The following is a 15984-nucleotide window of genomic DNA, read 5'->3' as shown; positions in this document are numbered from 1 at the left end:
CTGCTGGGTACCTGTAATGTATCACAGTTATCTTGCAAACCTGGCCTGTTAGTGGGTCTTTAATACAGGAGCTGAGAACCACTGATCTATTAAATCCTTGGCCCTTATAGTTTTTAACTTTGGATAGTAAAACATTTTCTTTCTGCCAGTAAATACCTTATACAGCCCACTTCCTTTTTCTTGTCTGGTCATTAGCCTAGGGTTATGGCATCATGCACAGCTCTCTCTCTCTCATTAGAGTTTGCCAGCAAGGGAGGGAGGGGTGATTCATAGGAAAGCCAATGAGAGCTGCAAAGCTGGAGGGGGCTGGATGAGGGGAGAGATAACAGGAGACTGCAGAGATCCATGAGTATTCATTAGAGAGAGGAGAAATGTGCAGGCAAGCAGTGGTGTAAATGTGCCTGTGTGTGTGTGTGTGTGTGTGTGTGTATCTGTGTGACTCTGTGTGTCTGTGTAAATCCAGGAAGTGAACAGGCAGCAGCTTAATTTGCCCACAGTTAAAATGGCTGGAGGGAGATTTCTGCAGCATGTTTGGCAAGTACAGAATCACAGTACATATAAAATAATATTAAAAGTGGTTGGAGGGAAGCTTCAGAATGGCAAATATGTTTTTATTATAAATTATGTGAGCAGACTTCAGTTTTTCTTTAAGGAAGCCTGCTGAAGAAAACTTGCCTGTGGAAGCTCGACTGGTGAAGTGGGTGTCTTACGTCTAAAGCTCCAGGTACAGAACTGCACACTAAAGAGACGCCAAAAGTCTTAAAGACTTTGACTGCTTTTTTGAGGGCTTAAGGACTGTGACTACACACATAGGGTCTCAGATTGACTGGCGGTCCCCTCTTTCTTCAGCAAAGAATGTGATGCTGAAAACCAAGCTTGTCCTGTATGCTTTGCATTTTTTTCTTTAATGTGTGCATCTTTTCCAAAGCCTGTTTTATTTCCTATACACATTCAGGGCCAGATTTCTGCATAACCATCATGGCCTAGTACAGCTGGTCTAGTACTGCAACACATTGGGGACATTTGATAAAAAAAAGTGTGAGATAAGTTCTCAACTGGTGTCATAGAAATTAATCATATTTTAATGGTTTTGAAAAAAAAAAATCAAAAAAAGAAAAAAAAGAAATAGATATAGATATAGCTAATGTGAAAAATTAACAATAAACCAAATATTTGCCATTATAACTATGCTCAGCAATGCTATACATTTTTAAGGGTGTGGCAGAGGTAATAGGGCTGATTTACCAAGAAAGTACATTATTCGCCAAGCCAAATTACCTTCTTTTTTAATTTGAACACCCAAAAGGGCCAAATTCCTAAAAACATAAGGGTTTCATCTGCACAAAAAGAATTGATTGATTGATTGATTGATGTGAGTACAGCTAAGCTAAGTACAAGCTAAGTGAAACATTTTTTAGTAATTTTGGGTCCTTATCAAACTATATTCCTAGACATGCTATATTGAGTTTGTTTTGCTTCCTGTTCTAAATTTTGGAATTTAAACAGCTACTAACACACTGATGACAGTGAAGCTTGCAGTATGTTGATCAGTAACATGCCACTAAACATTTAAAGCTGCATTCTTCATGCAGAACAAATGCCTTTATGATAAACACACTGAGGCTGATTTGCAAAATCTGGAACAATGGATGAGTTAACTGTTCAACCAATCAAATACCTGTCCTAAAACTAAAATCCAAGTAGATATAAAAACAACACAATGTACTGCAGTTATGTATTATATTAACCATTGAAATAAATGCAACAAACTTAATTTAAATCTTAACACCAGCTTTGGTAACCATCTTTATAGATGGTCTGGGCCGTGCACACCTGGAGGCATACCTGCCTGTTTCCCGTCAGACGTTGGCGTGGCAGGCGGGGGACAGAGCCGCTATTTGGTGGCCATCTTTTTAGATTATATATATATATATATATATATATATATATATATATAAAGAGGCAGACACATGAGGAACCAGTGGCTTTGGGAAGCGACAGTGACGGCTCACTACGGGACAAGCTAATCTTCTAACCAGCTACAAGTTTATCAGTATATATTCTCTTTGGAATTATTTGGGCAGTTTGCTCTCTTTTGGCGTGCTTTTTGTAAGTTTTTGATTTTGTGTTGATTTTATTGTATTGCAAGAGACTTTCTTCTCATTGAGCCTCTCTGTTTTGAATGGCTAAAGGCTGTTATTGTGGATTTAACTCTTTTGACTATATTCTGAGCTTCTATTTTATTTTATTTTTCTTTATTGCAGTATATTTTTCAGTGTTAACCACCCAACCAAGAGGACATCCCACACACCCTCTTTTTGAATACGGGGTTGTTTCCTTTAACAAATCATTGTAAGTGATATGTCCTGTTCATGGGTTTCATTACGCGCACTCCACATACTATCACTTCTACCTTTTGTTTATTTTGTTGATTCTTTTTTTCATTACTTCAGTAGGTTTGTGAGTTATTAATATTCATGTTATGTGTGATCTTTCCCATCTAAGGCAACCTGGGTACTCCCTTTTTCAGATGTAGCACTACATAAAAGTGGCTATGGTCATAAAATTTGTGATTAGGTAATCATTATGTGTCAATAACTCAGATATAGTGTTTATGTGTATTTGATATGCATTAATTGTGTTTAATTCCCCTAAATATTAGGGTTTCCTGATGAAGCTTTTAAACAGTGAAATGCATAGAGACCAAGAACTATTATCCTGAATATCAGCCACTTTGTATATATTGTACAATATTTATATTTGTATATATTGTACAATACTGCATGAATATATACTTGACAGAGCATTTTTAGTGTTGGCCTAGCAGGATAAGTGTTCCTTTCAGGGATGCTCATTCCACAGGTGTGATCCCTTGCTTTTATTGCTATATAAACTTTTAACAAATTTTCTGTGTTAATAAAACTTTAGAATTTTAATATCTTGCTTTTGTTGTCTTTGGAGTTATGTATGCAGATTTTTTTTTTTTTTTTTTAAAGCCCGTAGCGTGTGAAACACACTCAAAAGACTTCACCCGGTGCATAAAAAAGTGCACACACACAAACGTGAGGAACACAAAAAGTGCACAGGGTGTGCGAACAAATGGTCTTCCCTCCGAAGAGGTAGGACCCGAACCTCGATCCCCCGGGGCGCAAGACTCCTGACAGGGATTTGAGGTACTCATGGTCTGTCTGGCCGGAACCAGACTGACCCCGTTCTTCAGGGGGACTGCCGAAACAGCCCCCACCGAGTACTAAGTGGGGCTCCCCCGAAGGGAGACCCCATGAGAGAGGGCGGACCAAGCCAAAAGGCCATATCCACCCCCTCCCAAGACTCAAGGTAGGGCCCGAGGACCCACACCCTACAAGTCGTGCAAGTGAAAAAAGGTGATAGCAAGTGACAAACTACAAAGAAAAGGCACACACAAACAAAAAGGTGGGGGAGGGGAAGTGGAGAGGTGAATTAGTGCCCTTGTGAAAATACAAGGGCAGGCCTTCCGGCCGGAATAAAAATTCCTCTGGTCGAAGCCAAAAGGCCTTGCCCAAGAGGCAGGTGCTTAAAAAAGTGTGCGTAGGTGCAGTGACCATGGTGCCGAAAAACTCAAGGTGAGCTGCCCCTCACCAGTGAGAATTAAGGCACCCCTGGGCTGCCACCCCAGGGGCACATACACTACGGGCTTTTTCTACCCCGGCCCAATAGCCAGACCGAGTGTAGCCCTTGCCTACCAGGAGGTTTGGAACGTGGACAGCTTAGGGTGAGCCTGCCTTCAACTGGGGACAAGCCTTTTGCAAGGCCAGATTCAACCCAGGAGGAATGGCCCTCCCACCGCCATCCTAATTCCTCACCAATTACATCCAGGAGCAATACAGACCGGCCTCCATGACGAACCAGCCCTCTTGCTCCCTTCAAACTGGTAGGGGCGGACCCATTCAAACCAGAAGGCAACGGACCCCTCCGGCTTTCTCTGACAGTGCCTACTTCCCGGTCCCCCAGTGACGTCTGGAGCGCCCCGGTTCATTTCAGCCCCTGCCAATACTAACCCTCAGGGTCCATACCAACTGATAAGAACAGATACTACACTTGATCTTAGCCAAAAGGCCGAGAAGCGATGTATGCAGATGTTTGCAGTTATGTATGTACAGTATATTAACAATTGAAAATTATTACATTTATTTTTAAAGGCAACAGACTTAATTTGAATCTTAAACCAGCTTCTAGTTATCATATTTTACAGCACAACTCAAGCAAGTATTTTGCATGCACTCATACTGGTAGAAGGAAATAGGAGAGAGACGAGCTTTGCAGTCTGATGCTGCTTCACTCTCTATTTTCTAAGGCTGGGAGCAGAAAAGTGACCTAGCTGTACAGTTTAACTGCAGTAGAGAAAAGTGAGGTCACCAACCTGGCTGTGCTGGCAGGGTTATGTAAATCTTAGGATTGGCTAGACTAATTCCAGTCCTTTGGAAGATAAGACAGCTCACAAACATGTACTGTATTTCAACAGCGTGTTTAGCTTTTTGCCTGGAGTTTGATTTGAAAGGATCCTATTTAATGCTTTAGTTTGATTGAATTTTATTTTTAAAATTTTATTGCATATATAAATTCTTCATTTTACAAATCAGTGCTTATTGCAATGGGCTTCAATACCATTTGTTTCCAATAGGAAAGCCCAGAACTAGCTTTGCACTTGTTCAATATTTATTATTAACTGAAAAGCTATGGGGATTGTTATGAGCAGAGAGAGGGAACAGGGGTCCCTCCTCTGACCCTTTAGCTTTCTGTGTGGTGTGAGGGCAGCTAAAAAGCTCAAGATAAAATTACACCAAACCATTCAGGATCTTTACACCACAGCAGTACAACACTACAGACTGTAGAGCACTACCTACTGACTCTAAAAAGTAAATATGACTTACTATTCACTAAAATGAAATAGCAATGTAACATTTAAATAAAGGAAATGTATACAAAAGCACTTTAAATTACCTCGAATGTAAAGGATGAGATATGTATGGTTCTTATAGCCAACATATTTGCTTTTGCTCCAGTTTTCCCTGATCTAGCTTTTGTAAATCAGCACCCTCCTACATCTGGGAACCGCTAAATACTGATGTGCTTAGAAGGAAAACTCTGCATTGAGAAATGTTTCGGCCTAGGTTCTTTTAGTAAGCGCCAACTAAAATATAATTTTTCAAATTTACTATTGACTAAGTCACATAAAGAAACCTACTTGGGGGTCTTGATTTGCTTTTCAGGCTTTTCAGGGTATGGGATAATTAGGTCGAAGGCAGTTTCCGGCTTCTGGAGAAGGGTCCCAAGTTTGGTCTTTATCTCCTTGGCTCTAAGGAAAAAAAGGAGAATATTTAGGTTTTTGTTGATGATATATATCTATTATTTGTGATTCTATAAGAAAAACTCCACTTTAAATTTAATATCATTCTAAGTCTGCTGCAGGCAGGAGGAAGCATTTTCTCAGTCTTCCCTCCCCATGTGATCAGACTGCAGTGCTGTAATTTTTAGTAAGTCAGAAGGTGAGACGATTTACATGATTATTTCGTCATTAAATAAGCATCTTAGTCCAGGAATTAAGTGTACATCCATTTGATAGGTAAAAAAAAAAAACACTAGTAAGTATTATACTTAGCAAGCAATTAAAGTCAGCATATTAACAGAAGGTCAAATAGTCTCTATAAGATTGCTTTACCACTCTATTACTTTCATTTAAAAAAATGCTCACAAAATTACCCTTTTTGGAAGGTTTCTTTGTGGTCATGTGACCACTAACCGTTGGTGTGTGAGTGGGGTGTGGAGAGTTCCTTTGATCAGTGATGTCAGTTGAGGAAGCACACCAATCCTTCAGACTGTGCTTCAGAAAGAAAGGGAAGAGCTATGGAACAGAGATTAAGGAAGGTCCCAGAGATGCCCAGCATTTGTGGAAAAGGCAGCACTGCATTCAGATCCAGACAATGCTGGGTGGTATCAACCCTTTGTATGTGGGCTCAATAGTGTTGTCAGGTCAGAGCAGGAAATCAATTCATATAGAGTTTAATGGTAGGATCACCAGGTAAATTATGTATAAAGTTTAAGGCTCCATTCACACTAAAGCGACTTGTCAGGCGACTTGTCAGCCTGACAAGTGGCGGTCCCTCGCGGTCCATTGACTGCTACAGGACCCGTTCTAATAGGAGCGACGCAAGTCGCTCCGACTTAAAAAAAGGGTCCTGTACTACTTCGGGGCGACCTCGGGGCGACTTGCATAGACATTCATTATATGAAGTCCGTGCAAGTCGTGTCAAAGTCGCGGTGCACGGGACTTCACAAGTCGCCCCCGAAGTAGTACAGAGTCAAGCCGCTGCAGTGTGAATGGGCTCTTAGGCTTTGAAAAACTAGAATAATGTTAGTATGTGCAGAAAACTGGAAAAATAAATTACTTACATATTAGAATAAAAAAGAGATCCTACATTGTATATACACTTTAGAGTGTTAATCCCCCAAACAACGACTACCCCAACAACTACTTGATATCTTTTATTGTACAAAATTAAAATGATGCAAAATTATTAAACTGTCTATTTTGTAATTAAATTGTATTTTGGATATTTGCATAGGTTGATCTTTCAAATAACTGCTTAGTTTTGTTTTGTGAGTTTTGGATGCTTGTAAAATAAAGTTTACCATGTTTGCCTGATACTTTAACAGACATTTTAACATAAAAAATATATCTGATGCTTCAACTACTACAATATTGAAACACAAGCTTACCCACAGGCCTATTCAATCAATAGTACCAGTCATAACATTTCTAGATTGGTTTTCTACAGAAATAATTTCAAGTTTTATTAGGTCATGTTATTTGTTCTAGATAAGGTGAATTAAAAAAAATGCATCAAAATACTAATTTTCCAATACACTTCTAGAAAGGCAAAATAATGTAAAGATTTTTTTTAGGTTCAAGTATTTTAACGTTTCTTTAGATTATTTATGGAAAAATTAGGTGGCAACAAAATATATATATATTTTTTTTTCTTTTGACGAGTGTACACAAGCATACAGTTATCTTCACTACATCAATATACTCAGAGAGCAGTAACAGAGCCATGACAATTTTATCTATAAGGAAGCAGAGCTCTTACTTAGGAAGTCAACAGGCAGTTAATAGATGAGGACCTAACACACGTCATCCTGCCTCTTTGACTAATACTCATATATGCAGTGTGCTTTCATTTTTCTGTAGTTGTTTGATTTATTATTTAGTGAACTTTGCTCAGAGTGTACGTTTCACCTTAGCATAAAGACAGAGTTGGTTACCATGGCATGGAGAAAGTAGCTGGGGTCTGGAAAAGCTTTTTCCATAGTGTTCTGTTGTGCCTTAGGTAATAAAGTATTGTCCAATTATCATTGTCCCACAGTAGCCAGTATAATACACAGTATTTGCAAAAGTGATGAATTACATTGGGACGGTTATTGATCACATACATTTTTCTTGTTGCCCTATTCACTTTTAATGTAAAAATTAGAGGAACAAACTTTGTTCAGTTAAAACAAATCTGACATTTTTACAACAGATGCAGTTTGGTAGTCACATGCTGTTAATGCTGACTTGCTTCTCTGAATCTTGTATCTTGATGTCAGCAAATACATGCTTACTCTTACTGATATGTAGTACAGGGATTCCACGAGTTACAAACACCCAATTTATAAATTACTCCTACTTACAAATGGAGGGAGACAACAGGAAGTGAGAGGAAATCTACCCCTAGGAATGGAAATTCACTCCTGTAAGAGTTCTCATGGGAAAAAGATGTCTCCACTGAAGCTTTATCGCCAATGCTTGTTTCCACTACAACCCAAAACTTTCAAAATTCAATTGTCACAGGGACAGAAAGGGGAGGGGAAATCTTCTGAACAGGGACACAGACAGCAAAACAAACATTACAGGGGTGTTAACCCTTCCTTATGTTAGCCAAAACGTAAAAATATTTGTTTTTGGCTGACGTTACACTTAAAAAATGTACCAGTTCAAACGTATATACAAATTAAACTTAAAGTGGAACTTAAGTCAGAAAATGAAGTTCTGCTAGATCACATCAGGATGGCCCCTTTCGAAGGTAAAGCTATGTAAAACGATAAAAATAAAGTGTCTATACTGTTTAAAATCCAGTAATACACTGTTTCACCCTGCTCTGCACATGCTCAGTTGCTCTCCATTTTAAGCATATTTAGGCACTTCTGAGTCTGTAGAGGCCAATCTGCTGACAGCCTTAAAGCTGAATGAAACCCTCCTATCCTTTACATCCAAGGACCCTGCTTCTGTTTAAATTGCAACTGCCATGGTGCTGCACATATGATCAGTTATGACACCAGCCATTTAATGGTTTGACTGTTTGGTTGAGGACACAAGCAAATGTGACAGTTAGCAATTCCAGCATTCCAGGAATGGAATGTGAAACCATTAAATCAATGGGTTTGGTTTCATTTTGATTTGATTTACTGTTGTTTGGAGGCTCTGGGCTTCAGCAAAATGGCAGTCTCCAGCAAGAAGCAAGTTGGTATGGCTAAAGTTCCACTTTAAGAATAAACCTACAGAACCTACCTTGTTTGTAACCCAGGGACTGCCTGTGGTATGGCCCAAGTCCCCTATAAACCCAGGGCAATAACACTCCAGTAAACTAAGGATTTTAAAGAAATGGCCATTCTGTGCAAAAAATAAATGAATACAATTTTTGAAGACACACTGCAATGCATGTTAAAAACACATTAACACACGGTGCATTGCAAGATAAAGAGAAGCATGCCAGTGCATATGAATTATGCATGCAGTAATGTGTGCTATGGTGTGAATGGGCCTGCAATCCCCAATTGAATCTAAGCAGATGCTTGTTCACTGCTACCAATGCCTAGTAGTTGTGCCCAGGACCCTAAAAACTGTGGGCAATATTACATCATGCCATTATTCATGTAAATACCCATTCTGTGCAAAAAGAAAAAAAAGAAAAGAAAAAAAATATTTTCTACCTAATCAATATGTATCTTAAACTTTAGGAGACATTTATGATGAGATCAAATGACATATAGAGTTAAAAGGACAGCAGGCTTTTTGCTCCTCTATTTAATAGTGTCCGGTTGCTATCTACTGTAGGTTCCCCTGGGGTGAAACAAGCACAGAACCCAGTTTGTCCTGGATCATTGTAGTGCATTGCCATGGTGTAGGTGAGCTGGCTGGGGAGGTTCTATCCCTTTATATATGCTATGTGTGAATGGTTCAAAGTAGATTCTCTAGTTTGAAGCAAAAAAATAGAAGGATTATGTTATTGTCATAGCAGGAAGTTTTGTTAATGAGCACATTTTACTAATCCTGTTTACAGCTGTGGTTCAGGTTGAATCCAGCTGTCTTCATTGAGACGAACACTATATACCAGAAACTACCCTGTACTTGATGAAATTGCTGGTACAGTACATGTAATTTTTCTGGCTTCCTCTACATTTCTGTCAGGCTAGACATTAATAGCTTCCATAAGTGTGTTATTTTTGGGCCCTGAATTTGTACAAAATTGGCCAATTCCACAAGAGCAACAGAACATTCTTCGGCATAATATTTAGCTTTAATCTGTGGCACCTGGTCAACCAGATGGTATGTCTTTAGTTCTTGCCTCACAATTTGCATAATTCCTTGTTAAATGTATACTGCACCTTATTCATAACTTTGGAGTACAAAATCATCATAAACATACATGTGTTTGTGCAAAGTTCCAGAGACCTGAAAGTTCCAGTCATCAACTTGAGTGTAAATGCTCACAAAAATGGAAACATATGGAAGGAGATGACATAACAAAGCTGGATGTATTCATTCATTCATGTAAATTAATGTTTTGCTATTTCTATTACTTTTCAGATGTATTTGATATTTAGAGCTCTGTTTGGATAGAGTAATTGTCCTTATGCATGGAGTTCTTATAGAAATAGCACAGAATCTTTGTCTACAAAGACGGAGGTTAATGTATCCTCAACACTTGATAAGGCTTAGCTCCTAGACTTTCAAAATTTTACAAGTTTAAAGACATTAGGGTAGCATATTGGGAAAAATGAATGGCAGTGAATAAGGTAATGAGATGTCCATCAGGAAAACAAAAGTTTGGCAGTGTTGTTTGAACATTTTGAATGCAACCCAATAGGACAAAAATAACACTTTTGGCTGACATGTGTGGTATTTCAAAATATATCAAGAAGACCCTGGAGTGAAGATATGCTATTTGAACTTAGAAAAGTGCTTGCATGTAAAAAAAAATAACTAAATAAATTAAGGTCAAACAAGACAGATAGCTAATTATCCATGAGCCCCACTTCAATATGTAATTTAGGACCTCAAGACACCTACTCCTTATCCATACAATACACGCAGTATGTCCTACATAACATAGTAGGTTCATCAGTATGGATGCTCCTGGTGCTTGCACTGGACTAAAGAGTCTAGTAATAGTTAAAACCATGGCTTAAAACTGTCCCTCGTTTAGAGGGACTGTCCCTCATATGAGACCAAATAATAATAAAAAAGAAAATGAAAGTTAAACACCGTTGGTCTAGAGGCAGACATGGCTTGGTAAAAAACTCTTGTTAGCTGTTCATGCAAGAGTCTTTTATATGCAGAAGTGACTTGGAAACTACTAAACATAGATATACATTTTACATCTGGAATGATGAATTCTTGTTATACTCAAGTGCAATGAAGTGCATCACTCCCTAGGAGATAATTACTTATGACAGTACTATAATTCTCAAAACTCTATCTTTGGGATAATTATGGATGAAGATCAGTATTTTTAGAAAGCAAGAAGTGTCAGCTTCATGCAAAATGTTATAGGTAACCTCTATTCTCTCTTATTAACTAAATATCTACTCTACAATATTGGATAGGTTCACCTCATAGTCTTTTTAAATTAATATCTGGGCTAAACCTGTAATGTCTAAAAGCAAAATGAGTGGGTGTTCATATTTAAATCTTATTGTCTTTTATGTATTTCTTTTAGATCTGTTTAGTGATACAGTATGAAACAGTTCCTGCATTTTGTCTCCTGTAGTAAATTCGGATCAGCGCTGCTCTCCCTCCTCTTCCTCTATAGTTTTCTATAGACAGCCCCCAGTGGGAAGACATGCTGGGTCCCACTCATAGCTCTGCTATGTGCAAAGGCTATGCACAGTACAGTGATGGTGTCACTTCTACTTTACAAAAGCCTTTAGTGCATAACAGTGGATATATATCATGGCTTTAAAGAATATACAGTATTTCAAATACATTTTTTTGCCCCGAGTTAAGGTCTATTCATACGTCAATTTACCTTGGTATTGACTTTTCTGGGTTTTTCTAGGTTTTGAAAAATTTCCAATTGAGATCAGTGGGATGCAGCCAAGTTTGACTAACTAATCTATTTAATTATTTTTTAATCTTTCAACATTTTTAATCTTTAGACATGCTTTATGCCTTAGAAAATAGATAGGAAGGTATATTATATTTACTTGTCTTAAACTTTTTTTTTTTTTCACATTTCATCAGTTGTTTTCTTGTTTCTGACCTAGGCCAAAATTCTGTCATATATCCCAGGAGTCATAGGTATTTTTTTTTTTTGCTTTTATCTAGAGGAGGGGTTTTCTCAGCTAAGCACACCCTCCTGCCTGCACGTTTCAACTAAGAGCGGATACAGTAGATTCCAGGAAATAAATGCTACATGAATCACCTGCCCTTACTGAAATGTGATTTTCCAAAAAAATAAAGCATGGAGACATGGATGGATCGGTACGTTTGCTTTGAATATAAAGTTATAATTAATGAAACTATTGTTATAATTATTAAAATTAGTTAAATAGCATTTTTGGTTTGTGGTGCTCAGATACAGTTAGGTTCCACTTTAAAAAAACACCTCAAACCATCATAAAATCAGCCGTCTCCACGAATACAACCAATCCTCCCTTCCTGTTGCATTGTGGGGGACCTTCCAGTGGAATTACCTTCAATATCTTTGCCTGCCATGGTTATACACCAATGTAGGCATGAGAAAAACCCAGTACCTCTGGTTATAGAGCCATTTGAACCGTGGGGTTTCTTTACTGAAACAGGAGAGTGCAAAATTTGGTGCATAGAAACCAATCAGCTTCCAGGTTTTTGTCAAAGCTTAACTGAACAAGCGGAAGTTAGAAGCTGACTGACTACCATGCACAGCTGCACCAAAAAAATTCACTCTCCAGTTTTAGTAAATCAACCCTAGTATGTACCTTTAGGTGGCAAGCTTTTACAAACGTTAATACTGTTACGAGTTTCCTTTAAGGTTAGAGAGGCTCATATAGGTTCAAGGCTCACAGATGAGGTATTTATTATTGGTCTCTAAAATTTCCAATTTACATAATTTACCTACAACTATGTAATGTGGCTGTCTATCTAAAAATCCACCCATATTACATTTAGACAGACAGGCTCTCACATTGGAAAGCTGTTGTTGAATCCTGTTGACTCAAAAGATCAAAATCTGTGTTTGGCCAGTTTTTGCCATGCTGGTAATACTGTCTCTGCTGAGTTGTTAGGATAAAATGCACTTACAGCATGTCTTTCTGGAATTGAGTACTACTGCCATTGAATGTGGCACCTACATTGCTACAGTTTATTGCAATTCTTTAATGGTTTAGAGACTGAAGTAAATAAAAAATGTTCTTTCAGCTAGCTGTTTTCATTCGTGAAGAGCATGACCTTTAGCCAGGAATGCACGGTATTTTTCAGTCAACGGTACATGAAAAGATGACTCAAGTTCAATGTTCTCGCCAGCTTAGAAAGAAGTTCATTTATTACAATAGCAAACATTTAAACATGTGGCTGTAAGAAAGTAGCTGACCTTTCATTTTTCATTGTTGTCTGCTCCACAGGCCATGTTAGAATGTAATAAATGTAATTACTGTATTTTCTGGCATATAAGACTGCTTTTGAACCTCAAAAAAATCCCCCAAAAATGGGAGGTCGTCTTATACGCCGAGTATAATATCTCCAAGATAACCTAAGTATAAGTATTACCGGTAGATCATGTAATAGGGGGGTCGTCTTATACGCCCAGTCGTCTTATACACCGGAAAATACGTTATGTATTCTGTGTCAATACATAGGGTGTAGCCATCTAGCTTAACACATCAACACATCTCTTTAAACACCAAAGTCAAAATAATATGGAGGGGCAGGTTAAATACTAAAGTCAAAAAAGGTTTCAGATTCATCCCATTAATTATATTTTGTTTTACAGTTTCCATTATTAAGAATGTTAACCAACATTTACCAGCAAAGGAACCCATGTAATAATTGTGTCAGTAACAGAGATGTATGAAAACCTTACATTTTTTTTTACCCGACTTGATGGTGGTTAGGTTCCTGCAAAAATTAAGTCAATAGTACCTCAATCCAAGTATGGCTCCCTATTGCCTTCCAGTTGACTCCTAATTAACACAATTCACCTGTGACCCTCTCTTAATATTGACACCATATTTGCAAAAGACACTCACTTCTTAGATCCAGCAGTGTTTCTCACCTAATCTTCTACTCTATTCAAAGTTTAAATCTCTCCGTAGAGCTTGTGACTTGTCACTTAGGGCACTAAGGGGTTAAGAACCTTGCAAATATATTTATGCCACAGCTCTTCCTCATTAATATCAATCTTCTGCAAGTCAATATCCAAATGAAGAAAAAGATTTAGATCAGACACTATATTCACTTCAAGCATCTTTCCTTTATTCCAAATAAACATGGGTTACAAGGTAATCTTTGATGCATTTTTGACTCTACTCAGTGTTTTGTCAAATAGTATAACTGCTGCATATTGATGCCAGACTCTAAAGCCCCGTACACAGGAGTAGAAATTCGGCCGGGAATTTTCGTCCGACGACCGATCTGCCGATTTTCGGCTTTTTAGTATGCTGCTTCCGACAACCGACTCCGACTTTTCGGCCGAAAAAATTCTGGTGTGCAGGCTATATAATTTTTGTCGACCATCAAAACACGTCCGATTTTTGTCTCATTAGTACAGATTTCGATGGGGAAAAATCTTATGAGCAAGAATAGGCATGCTCAGAGATGAAAGAACACATACAAAGCAATCCAACACATGACATCACTTCTGAAGTAGAATTCTGTCGTGCGGGAAAATTCGTGTGCAGTCTAGAGCACATTCCAACCAACAGACACGACTCTGGACAAAAGACGGACGACAGGTCGGCGGAAATTCGTTGCGTGTGTACGAGGCTTAACAGTTGTATGCAGGGTGATCTTTTGGCAGTATTCAGCAAAAACAGAAGATTTGTGCATAAAAAACCACCATAAGCCACACAAAAGCTACACTATATTACCAAAAGTATTGGGACACCTGCCTTTACACGCACATGAACTTTAATGGCATCCCAGTCTTAGTCAGTAGGGTTCAATATTGAGTTGGCCCACCCTTTGCAGCTATAAAAGCTTCAACTCTGCTGGGAAGGCTGTCCACAAGATTTAGGAGTGTGTCTATGGGAATGTTTGACCATTTTTCCAAAAGTGCATTTTGTGAGGTCAGGCACTGATGTGAAAGAGAAGACCTAGCTTACAGACTCCACTCTAATTCATCCCAAAGGTGTTCTATCAGGTTGAAGTCAGGATTCTGTGCAGGCCAGTCAAGTTCCTCTACCCTAACTAAATTTGCTCATCCATGTCTTTATTGACCGTGTTTGTGCACTGGTACTCAGTCATGTTGTAACAGGTAGGGGCCATCCCCAAATTGTTCCTACAGTTTGGGAGCATGAAATTGGCCAAAATGTCTTGGTTTGCTGACACCTTAAGAGTTCCCTTCACTGGAACTAAGAGGTCAACCCCAACCCCTGAAAAACATCCCCATACCATAAATTCTGCTCCACCAAATGATTTGGACCAGTGCACAAAGCAAGGTCCACAAAGAATTGGATGAACGAGTTTGGGGTGGAGGAAATTGACTGCCTGCACAGAGTCTTGACCTCAACTTGATAGAACACCATTAGGATGAATTAGTGCAGAGAATGTGAGCCAGGCCTTCTCGTCCACATCAGTGCCTGACCTCACAAATGCGCTTCTGGGAGAATGGTCAAACATTCCCATAGACACGCTCCTAAACCTTGTGGACAGCCTTCCCAGAAGAATTGAAGCTGTTCTAGCTGCAAAGGGTGGGCCAACTCAATATTGAACCCTAAAAAGACTGGGATGTTAGAGTGTATATCTGTTTATCTTGCATGTGTTCAAATGGGATTATCCAAATAACAAATTCACTAGTGTGCTCACCTAGTTTTTATTTCTAATTCAGCCATACATATATACAGCTTTCAAAACACTGCACTTCTGTGTCTTTCTGCGGGGACTGCAGACAGTTACATTACTCTGCCAATACAAGGCAAATGCAATTACACTTTTTTATGGGTTATCCTTCCACAATAGTCCATCAGTCATAGGATAAAAACAGATAAAAGCATAATTATTAATTTCCGGTCATAATCATCCAGCAATGGATTTAGCTATGACAGCTTTTTCTGCAAGTAAATTGCTACTCCTAGTTGATTTGATTGCAGGCTTTGTATCAAATGAATGTGACCTGCAAAAGCATGAAAATATCACACAATACCACAATGGTTCTCAAGTGATTATGGGTCGCCTCTGTAGCAGGTACCATTCAATAAAGGCTAAGGTAATTTTTCTGCAAAAATATAATAAATGCGCATATTTTTGCAGGAAAAAATGTGCATTTATTATCTCTCTCACAGGATCCTGCAGAGCATTACAACCCCAACCAGTGGATTGTGGGTGCAATGTCAGGCACTTGCAGACATGTCCTCCGGCTTTCTGCCCTTACCTCTTTATGGGTTTTCTGTTAGAAAGCTGGGGGACATGTTCTTGGGCTCGCAGTCTATTGGAAACCAGTGCCAGAAGGGACTACAGTGGCGGCCTGTCCATTGAGGGCGCAGGGCCCC

General features: G+C 38.8%; 1 protein-coding gene across 1 annotated transcript in view; it reads right to left on the bottom strand.

Annotated features, from left to right (window-relative positions):
* Positions 1-15984, bottom strand: part of RGS5 (regulator of G protein signaling 5) — a 183957-nt gene that overhangs the window by 87170 nt on the left and 80803 nt on the right. Inside the window, exon 2 of the mRNA XM_082264855.1 lies at positions 5225-5335. Within this exon, the coding sequence (XP_082120981.1) occupies positions 5225-5335 (111 nt within the window). The remainder of the gene's footprint in view (positions 1-5224; positions 5336-15984) is intronic.

The sequence above is a fragment of the Pelophylax lessonae genome (assembly GCF_965119305.1).
Source record: "Pelophylax lessonae genome assembly, chromosome: 8".
NCBI classification, from domain to species: Eukaryota; Metazoa; Chordata; class Amphibia; order Anura; family Ranidae; genus Pelophylax; species Pelophylax lessonae.
This window is presented reverse-complemented; position numbering and strand designations above follow the sequence as displayed.